The following is a 23,436-nucleotide window of genomic DNA, read 5'->3' on the forward strand; positions in this document are numbered from 1 at the left end:
GTGCCTGGAATAGAGACATGGCAAAATAAAATGTGGTATATAAATGCAATGGAATACTATTCTGCCTTTTAAAAGAAGAAAAACATTCCATTTCCAACAGCATGGATGAACCTGAGGACAATATGCTGAGTGAAATAAAGCACTCATAAAGGGCAAATTCTTCATGATTTCATTTATATGAGTAATTAAAATGGTCATATTCAAAGAAGTAGAAAATATAATAATGGTTGTAAGGGATTTAGAGAAGAGGAGAAAAGGAAATTTTTTTCAGTAAGTATCAATTTTAATTTATGTTAGATGAATAAGTTCTAGACATCAACTATACAAATTAATACCTATAGTTGTCAATGCAGCATTGTAAGTTTCAAATTTTGTTAAGAATATTCGTATAACAAAAATAAAACAAAGAAACACAAGAAAAATATGAGAGGCACTGGATACTTTCTTAACACCTCAGTTGTGGTGATGTATCATGAGTGTTTGCATATGTCCAAATTCAGAAAATTGAACCAATTAAACATGTGCAGATCTTTGTGATAAACAGTCATATCTCAGTAAAACTGCTTTTTAAAAAGAAAATTTAAAAGAATTTAAAATTTAAAAAGAAATTAATTATGGAGGGTGCATGAGGGCAGGAAAGATGGTAGAATGAGATGGACATCATTACCCTACGTACATGTATGACTGCACATATTGTGTGACACTACATTGTGTATAACCATAGAAATGTAAAGTTGTGCTGCAATTGTGTACAGTGAATCAAAATGCATTCTGCTGTCATATACACCTAATTAAAATGAATCCATTAATTTAAAAAATTTAAATAAATAATTATATATATATATATCATATATATATGATATATGGGCTGTGGTTGTAACTCAGTGATAGAGCACTTGTGTAACATATGAGTTGCATTTGAGCCTCATCACTTCATAAAAATAAATTAAGTAAAGGTATTGTGTCCATCTACAATAAAAAATAATAATAATAAAAAGAAATTAATGAAAACTAAATAAATGGGCAGTCATTCCATGTTCATGAGTTAGAAGACATAATACTGTTAAACTGGCAATAGTCCTTAATTTGATCTAAATATGCAAAGCAATTCCTATCAGAATCCCAGAAGACTTTTCTGCTTCAGTTGGAAAGCTGATCCTAAAATTCATATGGAAATAATATGGAACCAGAATAACCCAAAAAAAAATCCTTTTAAAAGAAGAATAATATTGGATAACTCATTTCTTCTGAATTTCAGAACGTATTACAAAGCTAAAGTAATTTTCATGATTAATCTGGACTGTCAACCTGATTGGATTAAAAATGCCTAAAATTAAAGGACTTCTGGGTGTGTCAATGAGGATGTTTCCAGAAATGATTGTAATGGAAGACAACAAATTGAGGGGGAGGGGGACACCACCTACTGAGAATGTGCCAGAAATAGTCTGAGAGACTGAGGACTCCATTTTTGAGAAACCAGCATCTACCTTAAGGCCTGTCCAGAGGGAGGGGGCATAACCCCTGTCCTTGGAAAAACCCACAGAGCTCTGCTAGGCACATAGCCACCCTGCTGAGTTGTTTTTAAATAACAGGAGAGATCTGTGGTGCCAGGTGTCCCTGACTCAGTTACTCTAGGTGAGGACCCATAGCAACCCCCTAGCACCACCAATCAGCATGAGATAGGGAAAATATCTGAAATGCCAGGTGACCCTCCCAGTAGTTTTAGTGATTGATATCATGTTAGGAAGCCATGTAGTTTAGCAGTATAGCCCTCACAGCCTAAACCAATCAGTTCAAATGAATCCAACACTTGAACTACCCAATCATCCTTACCTGACTTGTTCCCGCCAATGAATGTGCTAATCAATGTTAAGAGTTGTTGTTTGACTTTCCCGCTGTGTGAAATGATTTGCTGTGTGATGTGTGATGCATAGAGTATCCCCAAAAACCTATAAATCCTCACTGAACTCACTCCTTGGGACCATTGCATCGGAAACGATTGAGTCCAGGCTCAAGCTTGCAATAAAGACTCTTGTGTGATTGCATTGGATTCAGCTCCTGGAGGTCTACTGGGGTCCCAGGAACCTGGCATTACAAGTCTAATAGGTTGTTAATATCCAAAACAAAAAGGGAAGAAGGAATAAGCTGATGCAAATGCAAGTTCCATTCTTCTTGAGCTGGTTCTTAGATGCTGCTGTGATCACCTGAGGACACTGGCCCAAGCTTCTTGGACTGAGCAGTTACTGTTTTCTCCAGCTCTCCAGTCTGTAGACAACCATTGTGGGACTATCCAGCATCTGATCCTATAAACCAATTTGAGAAATCTATTTTTTATAATCATTTAAATTCTGTTAGTTCTTGTAGATAACCCTGACAATACAGTAATTAAGACTGTGTGGAATTGGCATAAGGCTAGAAAAGAGGAATGATAAAACTCTGACATTTATGATTAGTTGATGAACTTCAAAGACAAAGGTGCCAAGGTGATTCAAAGGAGAAAAATATCTTTTTTTTTTTTGGTACCAGGGTTTGAATCCGGGGGTGCTTACCCACTGAGCCACATCTCCAGCCCTTTTTAAAAATATTTTTCATTGCTGAGGCTGGCTTTGAACTCGTGATCCTCCTGCCTCAGCCTCCCCAGCAGCTGTGATTACAGGCATGGGCCACCCCACTGGGGAAAGTGTCTTTTTAACAAAGGGTACTGGGACAACTGGACACCCACATGCTAAAGGATGAATTTAGACCCTCTACCCCACAAAATACACAAAACTTAAAATGGATCAAAAGACTAAATATAATGGCTAAAACTATAAAAATTTAGAAGAACATATAGGGGGAAATATCTTGACATTGGATTAGGTTACTTAGATATAACACATAAGTCATACATGAGAAAATAAAAATTGAATAAATTTAACTTCATCAAAGTTAAACCCTTTTGTCTTTCAGAGAATACTGTCAAGAAAGTGAAAGAAGGGGAAGTGGAGAGATAATGGAGGCAGGAGTGAAGTCTCGCGATAAGAGGCAGTTGCCATAGTGGAGCCTTCAGACGTGCGTGCATGCGTGCGTGCGTGCATGCGTGCGTGCGTGCATGCGTGCGTGCGTGCATGCGTGCGTGCGTGCATGCGTGCGTGCGTGCATGCGTGCGTGCGTGCATGCGTGCGTGCGTGCATGCGTGCGTGCGTGCATGCGTGCGTGCGTGCGTGCGTGCGTGCGTGCGTGCGTGCGTGCATGCGTGCGTGCGTGCGTGCGTCCATCTGTGTCTGAGGAGCCGCCATCAACGGTTCGCTGAGCGGTTTCTGCCCCTGGCAGAAATTAGCACCGTCGTTATGTCCCGCTACCAGTACCCCCCCAACACTTCTCTTTTCGTGAGAAATGTGGCTGACTACATTAGATCTGAAGATTTACGGCGTGAATTTGGTCATTATGGCCCTATAGTCGATGTGTATGTTCCACTTGACTTTTATACTCGACGGCCAAGGGGATTTGCTTATGTTCAATTTGAGTTTGTCCGCGATGCTGAAGATGCTTTACAAAATTTGGACAGAAAATGGATTTGTGGTCGTCAAGTCGAAATAGAGTTTGCGCAGGGGGATCGAAAAACACCAAATCAAATGAAAGCCAAGGAAGGGAGGAATGTGTACCGTTCTTCACGCTATGATGATTATGACAGATACAGACGTTCTAGAAGCCGAAGTTATGAAAGGAGGCGATCAAGAAGTCGGTCTTTTGATTACAACTATAGAAGATCTTATAGCCCTAGAAACAGTAGACCTATTCGAAGACGACGGCGTAGCAGAAGCCATTCCGACAGCGATAGATTCAAACACCGAAATCGATCTTCTTCAACATCTACATCCAATTCAAGATCACGGTCCAAGTCCAAGCCCAAGAGGGAAACGAAGGCTAAATCACGTTCCAGGTCTGCATCTCGCACCAAAACTAGAGGCACCTCTAAAACTTATTCCAGAACAAAGTCTGGCGCAAGATATGAAAAGGAATCAAGGAAGAAAGAAAGACTTAGATCCAAATCTCAGTCAAGATCACAGTCTAGATCTAGGTCAAAATCTAGATCAAGGTCTTAGACTATTCCTAAGTCCATTGGCCACTGATGGTATAAACCATGATAAATTTTAGGCATGTATCATTTATTTACTCATAGTTTGGTATACTTAAAACATTGGGAACATAATGTTGCAATGATGCATAAAAATACGTGTTAGTTTTCCCTGTACCTGGCAATGGTTATAATTAAAATGATATGCTGTTGAGAAGTTATGGGCAGCTACCAAATTTGTGTTGTTGATATTTTTTGTAAAGATTCTCAAATTTTATGCTTGAAATTTTGGTGAAAAGATGTTGGTTGACCATAGTTTGCAGCATTGTTTTATTAAGAATAAACTTTCAATATCCATATTTGGTTAAACACAACATAGAAATATAGCTTGTTAATAAGATGGAATGATACAAAAGTGAAGTTGTAGCCACAGTGCAACACTGACTGCTCAGATACATTTAGGTCCATGGTGGACCTTTTTGTCTTATCAAAATGTGTATGCCTATGATAATAGTTTACTTATGATACAGTGTGTAATAATACTTTTGTTAACCCCACTGTCTTGGGGAATGATGCCCACTTGGTTAAGTAGTATTTTCAGGGTAATAATTTTTGAATGAAACATGAAGCTTTCACTGCTTTTTTTTTTCTGGTTTCTATGAAGGTTTGGAATATAATAATATCAGAAAAGCTCCCCTTAAAATTTGAGAAGGTCAATGATTACAAATATTTTTTAGGGGGAAAAGAATGTTCTTAATGTAGTTATTCTAAAATTTAAGGAGCACTGTTGCTTGGATTTCTTATTTCTGTTAGGAGCAAGTAAATTGTTTCAAAGTAGGGGTGTTTGTGGGTATATGTGTGCGTGTGCACGCATATTGTAAAAGAACTGAATTTTGATGCTTACAGCACTCAGTGCGTACATTTTTATCACAATTTCCCTACCTCTTTATGAGGGAGATTTTCTCTTCACATGTCAGTTTATTTAACATGAGGCAAGTTGAAAGACAACACTCCCATTCTAAGTGAATGATTCTGTGGTGCCATGGAATTTAAAATAATTTGGGGAAAATGGTTAGTTTTAAGCAAGAGCCACCTCATGAGTTTTTGTTTATACCTGATTAAAAGTGGGGAAGTAATACAGTTAACTATAATTTCTAGTATTTCTCTGAATGGTCATTTGAAGGCAATAAAAAGTGACTTGAAAAGTCCAGTCTCATTTCAGAGTAAAAAGCTAGCATCTTTTGAAACCTAAGATTACATATATATGTGCTTACTTGCAGATATAAGTAAAAAGTATTGTGGGGAAACGATTCCTTTTTTCAATTTTGATTTTAGAAATCTAGGTATAGCCTGTAAAGAACAAAAAGATGGTTTTTAAATACCATTTGTGTGTTTAAAAGATTGATTCTACAACCTTTGTATATTTGATACTATTTCTTTCATTTCTTTACTATTTGAAGTTAATATAAAGTTCATGTTCTGCTATGCAATCATTTATATGCACGTTTCTTTATTTTTTTTTAGATTTTCCTGAATGTATATTTTAAACAATAAAAAGTCTATTTAAAACTGTAGCAGTATTTGTAGTTCTAGCAAAGAGAAACGTTGTGGGGTTAAACTCTGTATTTTCTTTCTTATAGAAGTTTCTGAAAAGATATTTTTATATGTTCTTTTAACAATTATTGTATACAACCTTTGAAAACATCAAAGTTTGCATCAAAACAAGACACAGGTTATTTTATGCTTGTTGTAAATTCAGCAAATGTGCTATAATAAAAACAAAAGGAAGGAAAAAAAGTGAAAAGAAAATGGGAGAAAATAATTGCAAATCAAAAAGCTGGCATAGATATGCTTTATATCTAGAATAAAGTCATTTTTCAACAATAAAAGGACATATGAGTGAAATTTTTATTTATTTTTATTTAAAAAAATATTTTTAGTTGTTTATGAACCTTTATTTTATTTATTTGTATGTGGTGCTGAGAATCTAACCAAGTGCCTCACACATGCTAGGCAAGTGCGCGACCACTGAGCCACAACCCCCAGCTCCATGAGTGAAATTTTTAAATGGGCAAATAATTTACCCAAAGAAGATTCATAAAAGGTCAGTAAGTGCATGAAAAGTGTTCAACATTGTTTGAAAAGTTAGTTTGTAAATTAGTAACAAAATGTCTTCCAATATATAGCAACCCAAAATCAAATTTCATCACTGCTTAATTCAACAAAGTTTTTAAGAAGACAATAAATCAAAACTACAATTTTGAGGTAGGGTATAAAACAAAAGGAGACAAACAGAAGGAAAATAGAAATTTAAATTTAATCTGAAAGCATTGTGTTAGGTTTCTCATAACTTCACTCCCCAAGCCAGTTCTTTCTTCTAGTCCTGTAGCTTTCAAATTTCTGGGAAATTTTACAATCTTTGCTCATAATCTTTTATTTATTTTTTTTAAATCAGTGCTAGGGATTGAACCCCGGGCCTTGTACATGCTAGGCACATTCTCAACCACTGAGCTATATCCCTAGCTAAATTCACCCACTTATGAAAATTTCCTGTGTGGTTAATTAGCCCACTAATACATGAATAGTTAGAATATATTGAACAAAGGGAGATTTAAAAATCCCTATAATTTAGTATATTTTCCCAGAAACCTATCATATAGGGTATTTTCTCAATATTATCAGTTAATGAAGAAGATGTTACCATAAGGATCCAGAGAATTGCCAGGCCACCATAACCATCTTGGGATCACTGGACTGATAGCATCCCCACATACCTTTGTATACCCACCCCTTTATTAAGTCTCCTTTAAAAGAGTCTGAGCTGGGTGTAGTGGATCACACCTATAATCCGAGGAACTTGGGAGGTGAAGGCAGAAGAATTGCAAGCTCCAAGCCAGTCTCAGCAACTTAACAAGACCTTATCTAAAAAAAAAAAAAAAAAAAAAATTAAAAGGTCTGGGGATGTAGCTTAGTGGTAAAGCACCCCTGGGCTCAATCCCCAGTACCCAAAACAATAACGATAATAAATTAAGGAAGAGCCTGAGAAACCTGGAAGCATCTCTTACTCTAGAGATGGCCCACATTCTCCCTTGAATTCCTTGTTTTCTTAAATAAATCCTCACACCTCAATAGCTAATGTGTGCTGAAATTCTTTTTTTAATTTTTATTATTAGTTGTTCAAAACATTACATAGTTCTTGACATATCATATTTCATACATTTGATTCAAGTGGGTTATGAACTCCCATTTTTACCCCATATACAGATTGCAGAATCACATCGGTTACACATCCACTTTTTTACATACTGCCATACTAGTGTCTGTTGTGTTCTGTTGCCTTCCCTACCATCATGTATATTAAGGACCCTGGTTTCCTTAGTCAGTGGTCCCCCTCTACAGGACCTCCTTGGCCAATTTCTGGTGATGTCACAACTTCACATCCAAAGGAATGGCTATAATATAAAGAAATGGAAAATCAAAAGTAATGTTGAGAAGGTGGAGAAATTGAAACTCTCATACATTGGCAATATAAAATATTACAGATACTTTGGAAAACAGCTTGATGGTTCTTCAAAAAGTGAGCTATGAACCAGCAATTCTACTCATAGTCATAAAGAGAATTGAAAGTATATGTCTACACAAAAACTTGTACAAAAATGCTCATGATAAGACTATTCATAATATTCTCAAGTTGGAGAGAACACAAATGCTTATTACCTGATTAATGAATAAATAAACTGTGATATATTCATGTAATGGAATATTTTATTAGTAATAAAAATGAAGTATTGATACATGCTATAGCATATATGGACCTTGAAAACATTATCCTAAGTGACAGGATTCAAATAGAATTCAGACATATTAAAGGATTCTATTTTTATGAAAAGTTCAAGATAGACAAATCTGGAGAGACAGAAAATAAATTACTGGCTGTCAGAGGCTGAGAGAAGGAAATGGGGAATGGGACTTAATGCTTAATGGGTATGGGGTTTTTTATTGAGGTGATAAAATGTGCTGAAATTAGAGAGTGGTGTTGGTTCCACAAATATGCTCATATACTAAAAACCACTAAATTATTTACTTAAAAATAAATTAACAGCTGGGCAGGATGGTGCATGCCTGAAATCCTAGCAAATCAGGAGGCTGAAGCAGGATGATCACAAGTTAGAGGCCAGCCTCAGTAATTTAATGAGGTTCTAAGCAACTTAGCACTGTCTCCAAATTTAAAAAAATAAAAATTAAAATGGCTGAAGATGTAGTTTAGTGGTAGAGCACTCCTGTGTTCAATCCTCAGTACCTAAAATTAAATTAAATTTAAAAAGAAAATAAATTGGGTGTGGTAGAGCACTCCTATAATCCCAGTAGCTCAGGAGGCTGAGGAAGGAGGGTTGCAAGTTCAATATCAGCCTCAATACCTAATCAATTTAGTGAGAACTGTCTCAAAATTAAATAAATAAATAGATATACAGATAGATAATCCTGGGGATGTGGCTTAGTGGTTAAGCATCCCTGGGTTCAATCCCTAGTACCAAAATAAATAAATAAATAAATAATAAGACAACCCCAGCATGCATACCTTACTGGAATCCCAATTAGAAGATTTATGTGAAAAAATTCATCATATTTATGCAAAAGTTGGAAATTTGAACAATGACTATAAATTTGATTATATTAAAAAAATATTTTATTTTCTATGGGTTATGTTTGCACCATTGTAATGCTTTTAATTATTCATATTTTCCTTTTTATGCTTTTCTTTAGTTGTAGATGGATGCAATACCTTTATTTTGTTTATTTATCTTTTTTATGTGGTGCTGAGGATCAAACCTAGTGCCTCACATGAGCTAGGCGAGCATTGTGCCACTGAGCCACAGCCACAGCCCCTAATTATTCATTTTTTATATATATGTGCTGAAATATAGATTAAAAGTGGAATTTGTTTCAAATGATATGGGAAGACCAGTGTGATTCTACATCATGTACAACCAGAAGAATGAGAAGTTAAACTCCATTTATTTATGATGTGTCAAAATGCATTCTATTGTCATGTATAACTAATTAGAACAAATATAAAAATTAAAAAAATGTGACCAATATCTGTATCAAACAAAAGTGGCAATAATCTTTCAAAAAGAAAAAATTGATATGGGAAGAGAAAGGAGTAGGAGCATGGTTTGGGCCTGGGTTGCTATGGGTTGATGAAAGTTGGGTCTCTGTCATAGGTAAGTATATCAGGGTTTTTAAATTTTTATTTTACATCCTATTTTTGTGTGTGTTCTGAAATTCTGTCTGAAATTATCTTATGACAAAATAAAAGCCCATTTCCTTAAATTGCTACGTTGTTGTGTGTGAGGGAAGAGGAGGACAAGGTGCTTTTTTAACAAAAAGTAAGATTATAGGTATTCAAACCAGCAGGTCTTTTCAGTGCTATGGGCAGAACCTAAACCACAAATATTATGAGTGAGATATCTGAACTGCCATGTGGAACACTAAAGTTTAAGAGAAAAGGAAAAAAGTATATCTTCAATGATCAGAAGGCAGCAACTTTCCTATTTTTTGGCCTCTGGGGAAACTGATAAATATACCTGTAAAAGGACTTTATTTGGTCTTTTGGTCTCTACTGTAGGTTGTTTCTGGACCACCACCTTTGGACCTTCTCTAATTCATGTTTATTTTCTCTCTCTCATTCTCTTTAATTTTTTCAAGAATCCATGATATACATTTGTTTCTGCAACTTCCAGTTTCCACTTATCAGTGGATCTTTAACATCTTCAATATCATTGTTTTGTTTATATAATAGCATTTCAAGGTAGAGGATAGGAATCACATCACCAAAAAGATGAACCTTCCTTCCCTCCAATGTTCATCTTTCCTTTCTTCAAGCTATCTGAACTAAACACAGAATTTAAGTCAATACAGATGTACTTGCTTACACAATTGCAGCCTCCAGACAATTCCCCCATATACAACCATTCTAACTAGATTGTTGCTTTTAAGTCTTTTTCACAATAGAAATTCTAAAGTTACCAATAAAATAGGTTAGGTGGGCTGGAAAATTATCATCACATTTACCTATGACTCACATTGTCCTAATCCAAACACTTATGAGCATATCATACTATCTCCTGACAGTCAAATTTTCAATTAGTGACCTTTTGGCTTGCTATTTAGTAACTCTGGCTTCCACAGAATACATCAACGGGTTTCTTGCTAATAAGGTTAAATTATCCTACATCTTTCCTGGGGATAAAATTACTCCTTAACTTTTGTGTTTTTTCCATTTTAACATAAAATTATTTTTAAGAGAATGGTTGTGATTTTTAAGTATTAATGGAATTAGTGTTTGGGCATTAGTCATAACAATATAAAGTCTTCCCAAGAACACCAGTGTAATTTTTACTTATTATCCATGTGTTTTTGTATCCTTAGAAGCAAAATGTACACTCAACCAACATTATTACAGTCTTCAACTACTAATGGGATCATTATTTTTGTTTGTTTGGATCATAAACCCATAGTAATAATTGGATTGCAAATTTAGTGACAATAGTTCTAGAGTTATTAAGTATGTCCTTTAAGCTTATTTTGAATAACAAACATAATCACAGAATACCTATAAACATACTAATACTCTTTTCAGAAAAGAAGTCTGTCCTTGTAGGATCCAGGCTTTTTGACAAAGTGATTGTCAAAATAAAGTTGGGAGTCATGATCTGAAGCTGAAAGTCCATTTATCTTGGCCTGGAAGAAGCAGGGACCAACCTCAGGCCTGCTCTTTCACACAGATATATGACCTCTGATCTTCACCATGAAGGCAGGTAGATTCCACTGAGTTAGAGCAGAAACAAAGTATGGAAAGCTAACACTATGGCCAAGCCCTCAGTGGAGTCCCCCATCAAGTACAGCAGGATCAGAAACAAGAGCTGATTCTAGCCACAGAATGCTCTGGAATTCTTTTTAGCAAGACTCCCAACTCCATAGAAATGAGGAAACTCAACCAGGAAGACTGCAACTCACAGAGGAGAGTTCCTAGTAAAGAGGGTTGGGAACATGGTCCCACCTCTACTCTAGTTCCTTTGGAAGCCATTGAAAATTGCTTTGGGTCATTAACCACTTCTCAAACTACGATCACAAAGATGGGAGGCCAAATTTGTGGAAGTAAAGGATGAGCTCTCTTTCTATATTCTGGTGTTCCTTTTATCTCCTAAAACAGGGGCTTTTATGGGGAATTGAATAGGAAAGTTGGAGAAAAAGTGATCGCTTTAACCTAGCTCCTTATTCCTATCTCTTTATTAAACTGTACCTGGCTGATGCTAATTAGTTCTCTGCCTGAGTCTAGTAAACTGCCTAGTATATGAGTCCATCTAATATTACCAAACTACTATTTGTAAAGCAACTCCTATGTACCCTAGTACCATCTACATTCTTTACAAGCATTGTCTCATCTAAATATGATTTTCATAACAACCCTGTGAAGAGTTTATGTTTATCTAAGCTTCATTTTAAAAAGGAAGAAACCAAGGATAAGGAATTTGCTCAAGGACAAATAAACTTGAATTTGAATCAAGACATGACTTATCTGCTATAATGTCTCTAGGACTGAAGTCCTAAATTTTTCTTTGCCAATCCTATCCCCCTCGTTTCCAACTATTCCTTATTGTACTTCCAATTATCACTTATTCATATTGCAATCACCTATCAAACTTTTCAATCTCAAATAGAGATTTTTGTCTACTTGTTTTGCAAGCTACTAGAAGATGTGTAATTTATCTCTTCTTAGCCATTTTTTCTGCAATATCTAATTTGTTATAGATGGTTTATGAACCATTTCTTCTATAATATCTAACTTGATATTGAACCTCTCTGTTGAGCTATTTCAGTTTTTATAATTTTCCTTTTCTAAAATTCCCATCTGCGTTTAATTTTTTTTTTTCAGAACTGAGGATTGAACCTAGGGTCTTGCACATGCTAGGCAAGTGCTCTACCACTGAGCTATATTCACAACCCACCTCATCTGCATTTTATGATTTTTTAACTTGTTATTTTTAGATATACATGAAAATAGAGTGTATTTTGACACATTATTCAAACATGGAGTGTAACTTATTCCCATGCTTGTAGTTGTACATAATGTGGCGTTTCACTGGTCGTGTACTTATATATGAACATAAGAAAATTATGTCTGATTCATTCTGCTGTCTTTCCTAGTCTTATCTGCATTTTTAAATAGATTTCAGCTATCTTGAATTTTCCCTCAGTTTATCTATAATTTTTCTTTTTCTTATTCTCTCAAGCCACAAGACACTACCCAAAACTTCGTTGGTTTCTTTACAACCCACAGCAGCCCTCTGACTTGGGTCTATTTTCAGACTCTTCCAAACCCCGAAGCAGCAAATATTCCCAGAGAAAAAATGGATATAAAAATATTAGTTCACCTCCCTGTAATTTATTTTTTTCACCACAATATTGGCTTGTATCATTTCAGATGTTTTAGCATCTATCCAATACCTTTAAACATATTTGTTTGTCACCATTTTTACTTTTAGGTGGCTTTTCTTGTTATTCTTGGTAGCATCATTTGTCTACTCTAAGTTATATTGAAAAGTGTAAAGAAGGCAGTAAAAAGACCATCGAAGTCCTGCCAAAAATTTTGGGATAGAAGGTTACTGAATTCTATTTGATTGCTTTTCAATGTATTGTTTTTAAAAACAAAAGTTCAAAATATTATTTTTTTCATTTTGAAAAGAAGTGACTTACTTCTTTTGGACATGATAAAGTATGGAATAACTTACAGCTCACTGGCTCAATCTCTTTCTCTCCCCCATCTCTCATCTCTTTCTTTTCTCTCTTCTTCTCTTTCTCTTCTCTCTCTCCTCTCTTTTCTCTTCTCTTCTCTTCTCCTCTTCTTTCTCTCTCTCTCTCTCTCTCTCTCTCTCTCTCTCTCTCTCTCTCTCTCTCTCTCTCTCCCCCCCCCCCATGTAAGGGCATAAACAGAAGGCAGTCATCTGTCCCCAAGCCAAGAAAAGAGCCTTCATCAGAACCCACCATGCTGGCGCCCTGATCTCAGAATTCTCACTGTCAAGAACTGCAAGAAATAAGTGTCTTACTGTTTAAATCTCCCAGTTTATGGTATTTTGTTATAGCAGCCATACACACAAAAACAACCCCTCCACAGAATTGCCAGAAGAAGACTTATATCATAATTTAAAACTTTTTAATAAACTAAAGATTGCCTTGTGGATAAACTGGTAAAATATGAAACTACAAGGTCACTCAAGTGCCTATGTAATTGGTTAAATGAGGTACCCAAAGGAGGCAACCGACTTATGGAAATTTTTACAGTCTTTGTATTTAGCCATTTGTGAGGAATATGTTTACATAAGACTTGAATAAAGACAAGAAAGAAATATTTAGCCAGGTGTGGTGGTGCATGCCTGTAATTCCAAAGACTCGGGGGGGGGGGGGGGGGCTCAGGCAGGAGGATCTCAAGTTTAAATCCAGACTCAGCAACTTAGCAAGACCCTGAGCAACTTAGTGAGACCCTGTCTCAAAATAAAATATAAAAAGGGCTGGGAATGTTGCTCAGTGGTTAAGCACCCCTGGGTTCAATCCCTGGTACCAAAAAAAAAAAAAAAAGAAAGTCCAGAATATCTAGAATATCTGCATGTGACATGAATTTGAGACAAGAAACTGGAATAGACATCAAAAAACATTTTCCAAACAGTGGAAAGAAGACTGGTTTACACCTTTTTTGAAATGAGCACATTTAACATAGATAAATGTCAAGCCTGGCAACTAGATTCATATCCAGAAAAGGGAAGCCTAGAAGCCTAGAAAAGATCATTAGTACATATGCAAGCAGCGTGGGAGCCTCCTTGCTCTTTTGTGAACATGTCAAGCATAGTTCTTAAGGCTTTTGTATGTGATATTTCTTCTGCCTAGAATGTTCTTCCCCTACATAACATCATAGGTCAACCGTTAATTTTTCTCATGCTTCAAATAAATCACAACTACCTCAGAGAGGCTTTCCCTGACCACCTCATATAAAACAGCATAGCCTATAAAAGTAGTTTAGCCCTTCCTCTGTGTCCTCTTATCCATTATTATATTTCTTTATTTCACTTCTCACAACTAGATTTAATATATATGCATTATAAATATAAAGATATAAATATATAAATTTTTATTGTCTAGATCCCCAATAAAATGTGAGTTCCATGACAACAGAGACTTTGTTTTGCTCATTAATGAATTCCTAGTACCTGGAACATAAGAGAAGTTCAATATGCATCAAAACAATTAATGTTTTCACTGACTATACAGAAAACACCAACTTATGAAATAGGAATATAGTAACTAAAAAGACAATGGTGACAGTTCTTTCATATTCTGTTAATCTTAATGCACTGTACTCCATGCTCTATTTGGGCTTAGATATCCCCAGGGCATATTCAGAGAGTAGTGAGTACTTAGAGAGGAAGCTAAAGACCAGGTGGAACAGTTGATCACTTCTTAGTCTTTTGGATAAGATCAAGTGTAGTATCATGAGGAACTATTAAAGGAGTTGGCACTCTTAGGCCTGGAGAAGACTCAGTGGGAATGTTTCTGTTTTATGCTTCTATCACAGAACTCAGGAAGCATACAATGGTCTATGTAGACCCTGGGACAGAAGTAAGATCATAAGATGGAGTGATTTTAACTCAACAGAAGTAAAAACTTCATGATGTCTACGAATGGACTGAATTGGAATAAATTACATTCTACACCTGTATAATTATGTCAAAATGAACCCCAGTATTATATATAACTTTAGGGGCTGGGGCTGTGGCTCAGTGGTAGAGTGCTTGCCTAGCATGGGTGAGGCACTGGGTTCGATTATCAGCACCACATATAAATAAATAAAATAAAGGTCCATTGACAACTAAAAATTTATTTTAAAAATATTATATATAACTATAATAAACAAAAAATTAAAAAGAGAATTGGCTATGAATCAAATACATTGTCTTCAAAGAGTGAGAATCCCATTACTTGAAGTGTAAAGGCCAAAGACAATTTTTGTGATATTGGGATGGAACCCAGTGGTGCTCTACCACTGAGCTACATTTCAATTCTTTGTTTGAAATTTTGAGGCAAGGTTTTGCCATGTTGCCTAGGCTAGCCTCAAACTTGCTATCCTCCTGTCTCTACAGTCACTGGGATTGCAGTCCATGCCCAACCCGAAGTCAAATGTTAAAGATGAAGTTAGTTGTCCCCAAGAATTCATTCTCCTCCTTTTCCTTTAGTAACTGTTATGGTTCGAATATGAGGTATCCCCCCAAATCTCCTGTTTTAATGCAGGGATGCTTGGAGGTGAAATGATTAGATTGTGAGAACTGTAAACAAATCAGTCTATTGTAGTTTGAATGGACTGACTGACTGGTAACTGTAGGCAGATGGAGTATGGCTAAAGGAGGTGGGTCACTGGAGGTGCTTGTCCTAGAAAATTTTATCTGCTCTGCAACCTCTTCCCCCCTCCCTTTCCCAGCTTCCTAGCCATAATGAGGTGAGCTATTTTCCTCTGCCCTGCCCTTCCACCATGATGTTCTGCCTCACCTTGAGCCCAGAGTAATGGACTTGGCACTCTATGAACTGAGACCTCTGAAATTGTGAACTCCAAATAAACTTTCCCTCTTCCAAATTGTTTTTGTCAGGTATTTTTGTCACATTGATGCAAAGCTACCTAAAACAGTAACATAACCATCTGGACTTGAGCCTGGTACATATATGGATGCACAGCTGCTTACTGTATTTCCAAGTCTCCTTTTCAGCCATGTGCATCCAGAAAAACAAGTTCAAGCTGCTGAAATGAGGGTACAATTGATGTGAACATCTTCCAGATTACTTCCTAGTACAGAATCTATCTGCCTTAGCTGCACATATGACCATGTGTCTCTTCCAGCTCTGAAATTCTGTACATGTCTGATTTCTCACATTCATACAGTAGATTAATAATAATAGTAATAATATGTACCAGGTTTGCAGTGCTTATAATATTTAAGATATTCTAAATATTTTCTATCACATCTAATAAGTCATTCAATTATTAGAGAAACCTTAAAGGTGGATATTTTTATCATTTTCATTTGATGATTGAGGAAAACAAGACATATAGAAGTTAATTCACTTGTTTATGGTCACTCAATTAATATGAAGAAGGGCCAAGATTTCACAGCAGGCCAATGTCCATATTCCATCTGTAATAGCTACCCAGCCCAGTGTCCATATCCCTTCTGTAATATCACTGTCAAGAGGATTTACAGGAAAAGATAGAGGCTAATATTGTAATAATCTAGTGGATATCAGTTCAAGTTCAGGATTCAAATTGCCTTGGTGTGAGATCCAATTTTTATCCTGTCCCTTGAAATTAAATATGATAATGTATCTATTCTCACATGACTGGCTCCATGTGGTCATTTAAGCCTCAACTCAAAGTCATATCTTTAGACACCTTGCACTGATTATTCTACATAAGGTAATCCGTAACCCCTCTATACACTCAATCACTTTCCTGATAGCACTTATGGTTATTTAATAGTTACTTATTATCATCTGTCTTTCTCACCTAGACTTTATATTTCAAGAGGGCATGGACCTTGTAGTAGTATACAAAAGCAGTACTAAGAGGAAATTTTATAGCATGCAATATCCACAACAAAAAAGTAGATAGAGGGCTAGGGTTGTGGCTCAGCACCTAGCACATGCAAGATGCTGGGTTCAATCCTCAGCACCACATAAAAATAAATAAAAATAAAATAAAGGTATTGTGTCCAACTACAACTGAAAAAATAAGAATATTAAAACAAATAGTAGATAGAGCCGGGCGCAGTGGTGCATGCCTGTAATCCCAGCGGCTTGAGAGGCTGAGGCAGGAGGATCGCAGGTTCATAGCCAGACTCAGCAAAAGCGAGGCACTAAGCAACTCAGTGAGACCCTGTCTCTAAATAAAATACAAAATAGGGGCTGGGGATGTGGCTCAGAGGTCAAGTACCCCTGAGTTCAATCCCCAGTACCAAACAACAACAACAAAAAATTAGATAGAGCTCATGTAAAAAACTTATTACTGCAGCTCAAGGAACTATAAAACCAAGAACAAATTAAATGCAAAATTGGTAGAAGAAAAGAAATAACAAGGAGTAGAAAAAATTAAATAAAGCCTAAACATCAACAACAACAATAATAATAATATCAATGAAACAGCCAGATTCTGTCACACACACTTGTAATCCTAGGTATTTTGTAGGCTGAGGCCAAAGGATTATAAGTTCAAGGACAGTTTAGGCCAACTTAGTGATATTCTATCTAAAAAATAATAAAATGGGGCTGGGAATATATATCAGTGGTAGAACACCTCTGGGTTTAGTTCACAGTATAAATAAATAAATAAATAGAAATAAATAGGAACGTTTGAGGATGTAACTCAGTACCCCTGGGTTTATTTATTCCCCAATACTTCTGGAGGGAAGAAAAAAAAAAGACCAATGAAACAAAGAGCTGACTCTTTAAAAAGATAAACAAACAAACAAAAAACTTAGCTAGATTAACTAAGAAAACCTCAAATAAATAAAATCAGAGATGAAAAGGGAAATGTTACCACTGACAACACGGAAATACAAAAGATCATTAGACGTAATTATGAACAACTACATACCAAAAAACTTGATAATACAGAAGAAATGGGCAAATTCCAAGACATATAAATCTTGCCAAAATTGAATCATGAACACATAGAAAATTTGAAAAGACCAGTAACAAGTAATGAAATTGAATCAGTAATGAAAAGCGTCCCATCAATGGAAAGCCCAGCATTAGCTGGTTTCACTGTTGAATTCTACCAACATTTAAAAGAAGAAATAATGTGAATTCTCCTTAAGTTATTCCCCCCCAAAAAAATGAGGAACAAATTCTTCCCCAAGCACATTGTAAGAAGTCAGCATTACCTTGATACCAAGATCAGATAAGGAAATAACAATAAAAAAAACAAAACTCCAAGCTAATCTGAACACAGACTCAAAAATCCTCATCAAAATACTATCAGTCTGACTCCAACAGAATATTTAAAAGATTATTCACAAGGGTCACAGTGGTGCATGCCTGTAATCCTAGCAGCTCAGGAGGCTGAGGCAGAAGGATTGCGAGTTCACACCCAGCCTCAGCAACTTAGTGAGGCCCTCAGCAACTTAGTGACACTTTGTCTCTAAATTAAAAAAAAAAAATTAAAAGGGCTGGGGATGTGGCTGGGGTTGTAGCTCAGTGGTAGAGCATTTGCCTAGTATGTGTGAGGCACTGGGTTTGATCCTCAGCACCACATAAAAATAAATAAATAAAATAAAGGCAGGTAGTTGTGTCCATATACAACTAAAAATAAATATTTTGAGACTCCATCTCAAAATAAAAGGGGCTGGGGTTGTAGCTCAGTAATAAAGTGCCCCTGGGTTCAATAACAAATACTGAGATGAAGAAGGAGAAGGAAAAGGAGAAACAGACAATTTTAACATACCTAAAGTAAAACAATCTAATCAGTAATCAAATACTGACCTTTGTTTGCTGACCCCTAGTAATACATTAGATCTTATTTAAATCTCACCAACTACCATGGATGTCTTTTATAAAAAAGAAAAATATCCCTCTCAATGCATTTAAGCCTCCATATCTCCTCTCTCTGCTGACATGAGACAAGGATCTCTGCTTTACCATGCCATTTCTGTCATGATGTTCTGTCTCACCATAGGCCCACAGCAATGCAACCATTGGCATGGACTGAAATCTCTGAAATACATTTTGCCTCATCTAACTTAATTTCTTTCTGCCATTTTGTCATAGCAATGAAAATCTGACCTAATGTATCACACTACTGAGAGATTCATAGCTGAATGTACTATTTAGAGATGGTGGAACCTCATTGGAAGGAGTAGGTTTGGGGGACATGTCTTTGGGGACTTTATCTTGTTTTGGGACCCATTCTCTATATGAAATATTAGCATGATTTGAAAATCTTTACTTCTACCCTGTTCTCATTCCCCATCTTTTCCGCTTCATTTCCACCCACTCACATAAGTAAACCATTCATTAATTTCTGATTGATCCTTGTGGTATTTTATTTTGCACAAATAAAGAGATGCATATATATTTTCTTATTCCACCCTTTTGCTTCTTAAACAAAAGATAGCATACCTAAATGTAGAGCACAAACTTATATACGTGCAGCAAGTGTTTTGAAGTGTTTCATAGAAATGAAAACATAGGTAAAAACACAAGGAATCTCCCTTGCAAAATTTTTCAATCAAATATTACTTCTGCTCCTTCATATATAGTACCATACTTGCCTTCAAAAATAGTGGGCTTTGTGGAAGAAATACCAGATTTGGAAAAAGTTGTAACCAAGCTTCTAAATGTGAAATCCAAGGTGTTACCAATAAAGTTTGCTTGTTTTTCCCATTCAGCTCAATTCATTTGGTGGAAAATTCAGATGAGTGCATTGACTGTGCATTGTAGCAACAACAGAAAATTAAATTTTAAAATGAGCCATTTTTCTGCATTGACATTCCTTCTAGCTAATGAAATGCTAGAATTAAAAAAAATAGTTGTAGATGGACACAATATCTCTATTTTATTTATTATTAATGCAGTGCTTTGGATCAAACTCAGGGCCTCACACGTGTTAGGCAAATGTTCTACCACTGAGATACCACCCTATCCTAAAATGCTAGAAAAATTTAATAAATTAAAACCACATTAGCCTGAAGAATTCAGCAAAGTTACTGATTATTTTTAAAGTAACTATATCCCTAGTAGGATAGGAAGACACACAATGGCACTGAGTTTGAAAAATCAGAAATATACAAGAATGTACCAAATCTGCCAAAGCTGTGGTCTATATTTGCTGCATACCCAAAGAACACAGAAGAATGGCACAGAAGATGGAAATTTTTAATAAGGAATACTCATGTTGATGTATAACAACCATAAAAGAATTTCTGAAAGAGAGGTACCATGTAGAAAAGGAATGTGAGGGTATTCTCCAAGGAAAGCCATGCCTTAAAATAAAAAAGTTATTCATCACACTGCAAGACTTCAAAATATAGTTAATGATCTTGAAAGTCAGCCAGCTCTTATAGATTACCTCCACAAAATTGTCCATAATCTCTTCCTGTAGCAAACTTGTTCATGTCAAGTTTTCTTTTTAAGTTTTTTTTTGTGTTTGTTTTTGGTACTGGGGATTTAACCCAGGGGTTTTACCACTGAGCCACATACACAGTCCTTTTTATTTTTTGAGACATTATCTTGCTAAGTTGCTGAGGCTAGTCGAATTTGCAATGCTCCTGTCTCAGTCTCTGAAGTCTCTCAGATTATAGAAGTGTGCCACTGCACCTGGCTTTAGTTTTTTTTTTCCTCCACTATTTAAAGTTATCTGTATTACTTTTTAAATATGTTGCACTATGTTTTTCTTCTTCATGAAATTTCCAATGCTTTATGTATAAATTGTGTAAAGACTTTATTCTATGCATTTATTTTATTAATTTATTTTATGCATTTTTCCCCCAAGTATGACTTCACAAAAGTGCATCATCACCATATTCACTTTTTAGTTTTTTTTTCAGTGCTAGGGATTGAACACAGGGTTTTACACATGCTAGGAAAGCACTCTATCACTGAACTATGTCCACAGCCCCACCACATTCACTTTGTGTGTAAGCTGTGTATGTATGTAAAAACATCAAGACTTTTTTAGTAAATGAAAAGATTTTCTTTTTATACATGTGCGTTTGTGAAAGAAAAAATTCTTGAGATCTTAGCTCTTTGGGCAACTGCTTTTTGCTTGATCTCACAATAAAATTTAGGCTGTTTGTCACAGTATTTCAAATGACCTCAGTTATAAAGCCAAGTGCACATAATTACCAACCAAAGTCACATGTGTTTATACATTTGACTTTTTCACCTTTTTCTTTATAAATATGGTTCATTTGACATAACTGTTATAGATGTGTGACTGTCACTAGTACACCTGAGTGTGTATACTTGTAAAAATAATAATATAATGTATATTATCATTGTCTATTTTATTTTGTACAGTAGCCTATGAAGTGTTCTTTCCTATTTTCATGTTTTTTTCAAATAAAATCCCTTTAAAATGTAAATAAGTGACTTTTAAAGAATTTTTATTACTTTTCCCAGAATTAGGTTTTGGAATTTTGATCTTTTTTTTTTTTTTTTTTTTTTTTTTTTTTTTTTTTTTTTTTTTAATTTTTTATTGTGGGTTGTTCAAAACATTACAAATTTCTTGACATATCATATTCCACACTTTGATTCTAGTGGGTTATGAACTCCCACCTTCACCCCATACACAGATTGCAGATTCACATCAGTTACACATCCATTGATTTACAAATTGCCATACTAGTGTCTGTTGTGCTCCGCTGCCTTTCCCATCATCCACCCTCCCCCCTCCCCACCTCTCCCCTCCCCTCCCCTCCTCTCTCTCTACCCCCTCCACTGTATAACCCTGAGGGTCTCCTTCCATTACCGTGCAATTTACCTTCTCTCTCCCTTTCCCTCCCACCTCTCATCCCTGTTAAATGTTAATCTTCTTCTCCTGTTCTTCGTCCCTACTCTGTTCTTAGTTACTTTCCTTATATCAAAGAAGACATTTGGCATTTGTTTTTTAGGGATTGGCTAGCTTCACTTAGCATAATCTGCTCTAATGCCATCCATTTCCCTGTAAATTCTATGATTTTGTCATTTTTTAATGCAGAGTAATACTCCATTGTGTATAAATGCCACATTTTTTTTATCCATTCGTCTATTGAAGGGCATCTAGGTTGGTTCCACAGTCTTGCTATTGTGAACTGTGCTGCTATGAACATCGATGTAGCAGTGTCCCTGTAGCATGCTCTTTTGAGGTCTTTAGGGAATAGACCAAGAAGGGGAATAGCTGGGTCAAATGGTGGCTCCATTCCCAGCTTTCCAAGAAATCTCCATACTGCTTTCCAAATTGGCTGCACCAATCTGCAGTCCCACCAGCAATGTACAAGTGTACCCTTTTCCCCACATCCTCGCCAGCACTTGTTGTTGTTTGACTTCCTAATGGCTGCCAATCTTACTGGAGTGAGATGGTATCTTAGGGTGGTTTTGATTTGCATTTCTCTGACAGCTAGAGATGTTGAGCATTTTTTCATGTACTTGTTGATTGACTGTATGTCCTCCTCTGTGAAGTGTCTGTTCAGGTCCTTGGCCCATTTGTTGATTGGGTTGTTTGTTCTCTTATTGTCTAATTTTTTGAGTTCTTTGTATACTCTGGATATTAGGGCTCTATCTGAAGTGTGAGGAGTAAAGATTTGTTCCCAGGATGTAGGCTCCCTATTTACCTCTCTTATTGTTTCTTTTGCTGAGAAAAAACTTCTTAGTTTGAGTAAGTCCCATTTGTTGATTCTAGTTATTAACTTTTGTGCTATGGGTGTCCTATTGAGGAATTTGGAGCCCGACCCCACCGACTGTAGATCGTAGCCAACTTTTTCTTCTATCAGACGGCGCGTCTCTGATTTGATATCAAGTTCCTTGATCCATTTTGAATTCACTCTTGTGCATGGCGAGAGAAAGGGATTCAGTTTCATTTTGTTGCATATGGATTTCCAGTTTTCCCAGCACCATTTGTTGAAGATGCTATCCTTCCTCCATTGCATGCTTTTAGCCCCTTTATCAAATATAAGATAGTTGTAGTTTTGTGGATTGGTTTCTGTGTCCTCTATTCTGTACCATTGGTCCACACGCCTGTTTTGGTACCAGTACCATGCTGTTTTTGTTACTATTGCTCTGTAGTATAGTTTGAAGTCTGGTATCGCTATACCGCCTGATTCACACTTCTTGCTTAGCATTGTTTTTGCTATTCTGGGTCTTTTATTTTTCCATATGAATTTCATGATTGCTTTCTCTATTTCTACAAGAAATGCCATTGGGATTTTGATTGGCATTGCATTAAACCTATAGAGAACTTTTGGTAATATCGCCATTTTGATGATGTTAGTTCTGCCTATCCATGAACAGGGTATATTTTTCCATCTTCTAAGATCTTCTTCTATTTCTCTCTTTAGGGTTCTGTAGTTTTCATTGTATAAGTCTTTCACCTCTTTTGTTAGGTTGATTCCCAAGTATTTTATTTTTTTTGAAGATATTTTGAATGGAGTGGTTGTCCTCATTTCCATTTCAGAGGATTTGTCGCTGATATACAGGAATGCCTTTGATTTATGCGTGTTGATTTTAAATCCTGCCACTTTGCTGAATTCATTTATTAGCTCTAATAGTTTCTTTGTAGAGCCTTTTGGGTCTGCTAGATATAGAAT

At 36.0% G+C, this 23,436-nt stretch overlaps 1 protein-coding gene across 1 annotated transcript; it reads left to right on the forward strand.

Annotated features, from left to right (window-relative positions):
* Positions 1–3,258: 3,258 nt before the first annotated feature.
* LOC124090058 (serine/arginine-rich splicing factor 10-like) lies at positions 3,259–5,941 on the forward strand. Its single transcript, XM_046440440.2, has one exon. The coding sequence runs from the start codon at positions 3,330–3,332 to the stop codon at positions 4,083–4,085; it is 756 nt and encodes a 251-aa protein (XP_046296396.1). The 5' UTR covers positions 3,259–3,329; the 3' UTR covers positions 4,086–5,941.
* Positions 5,942–23,436: the final 17,495 nt, after the last annotated feature.

This window comes from Marmota monax, unplaced genomic scaffold (assembly GCF_021218885.2).
Source record: "Marmota monax isolate L192 unplaced genomic scaffold, Marmota_monax_Labrador192_F-V1.1 WCK01_AAM20220418_F8-fsc00134, whole genome shotgun sequence".
Classification (NCBI taxonomy): Eukaryota; Metazoa; Chordata; class Mammalia; order Rodentia; family Sciuridae; genus Marmota; species Marmota monax.

What these genes read in the sequence shown, in the direction of transcription:
- LOC124090058 (XM_046440440.2), top strand. Translation starts at nt 3,330, where the DNA reads ATGTCCCGCTACCAGTACCCCCCCAACACTTCTCTTTTCGTGAGAAAT.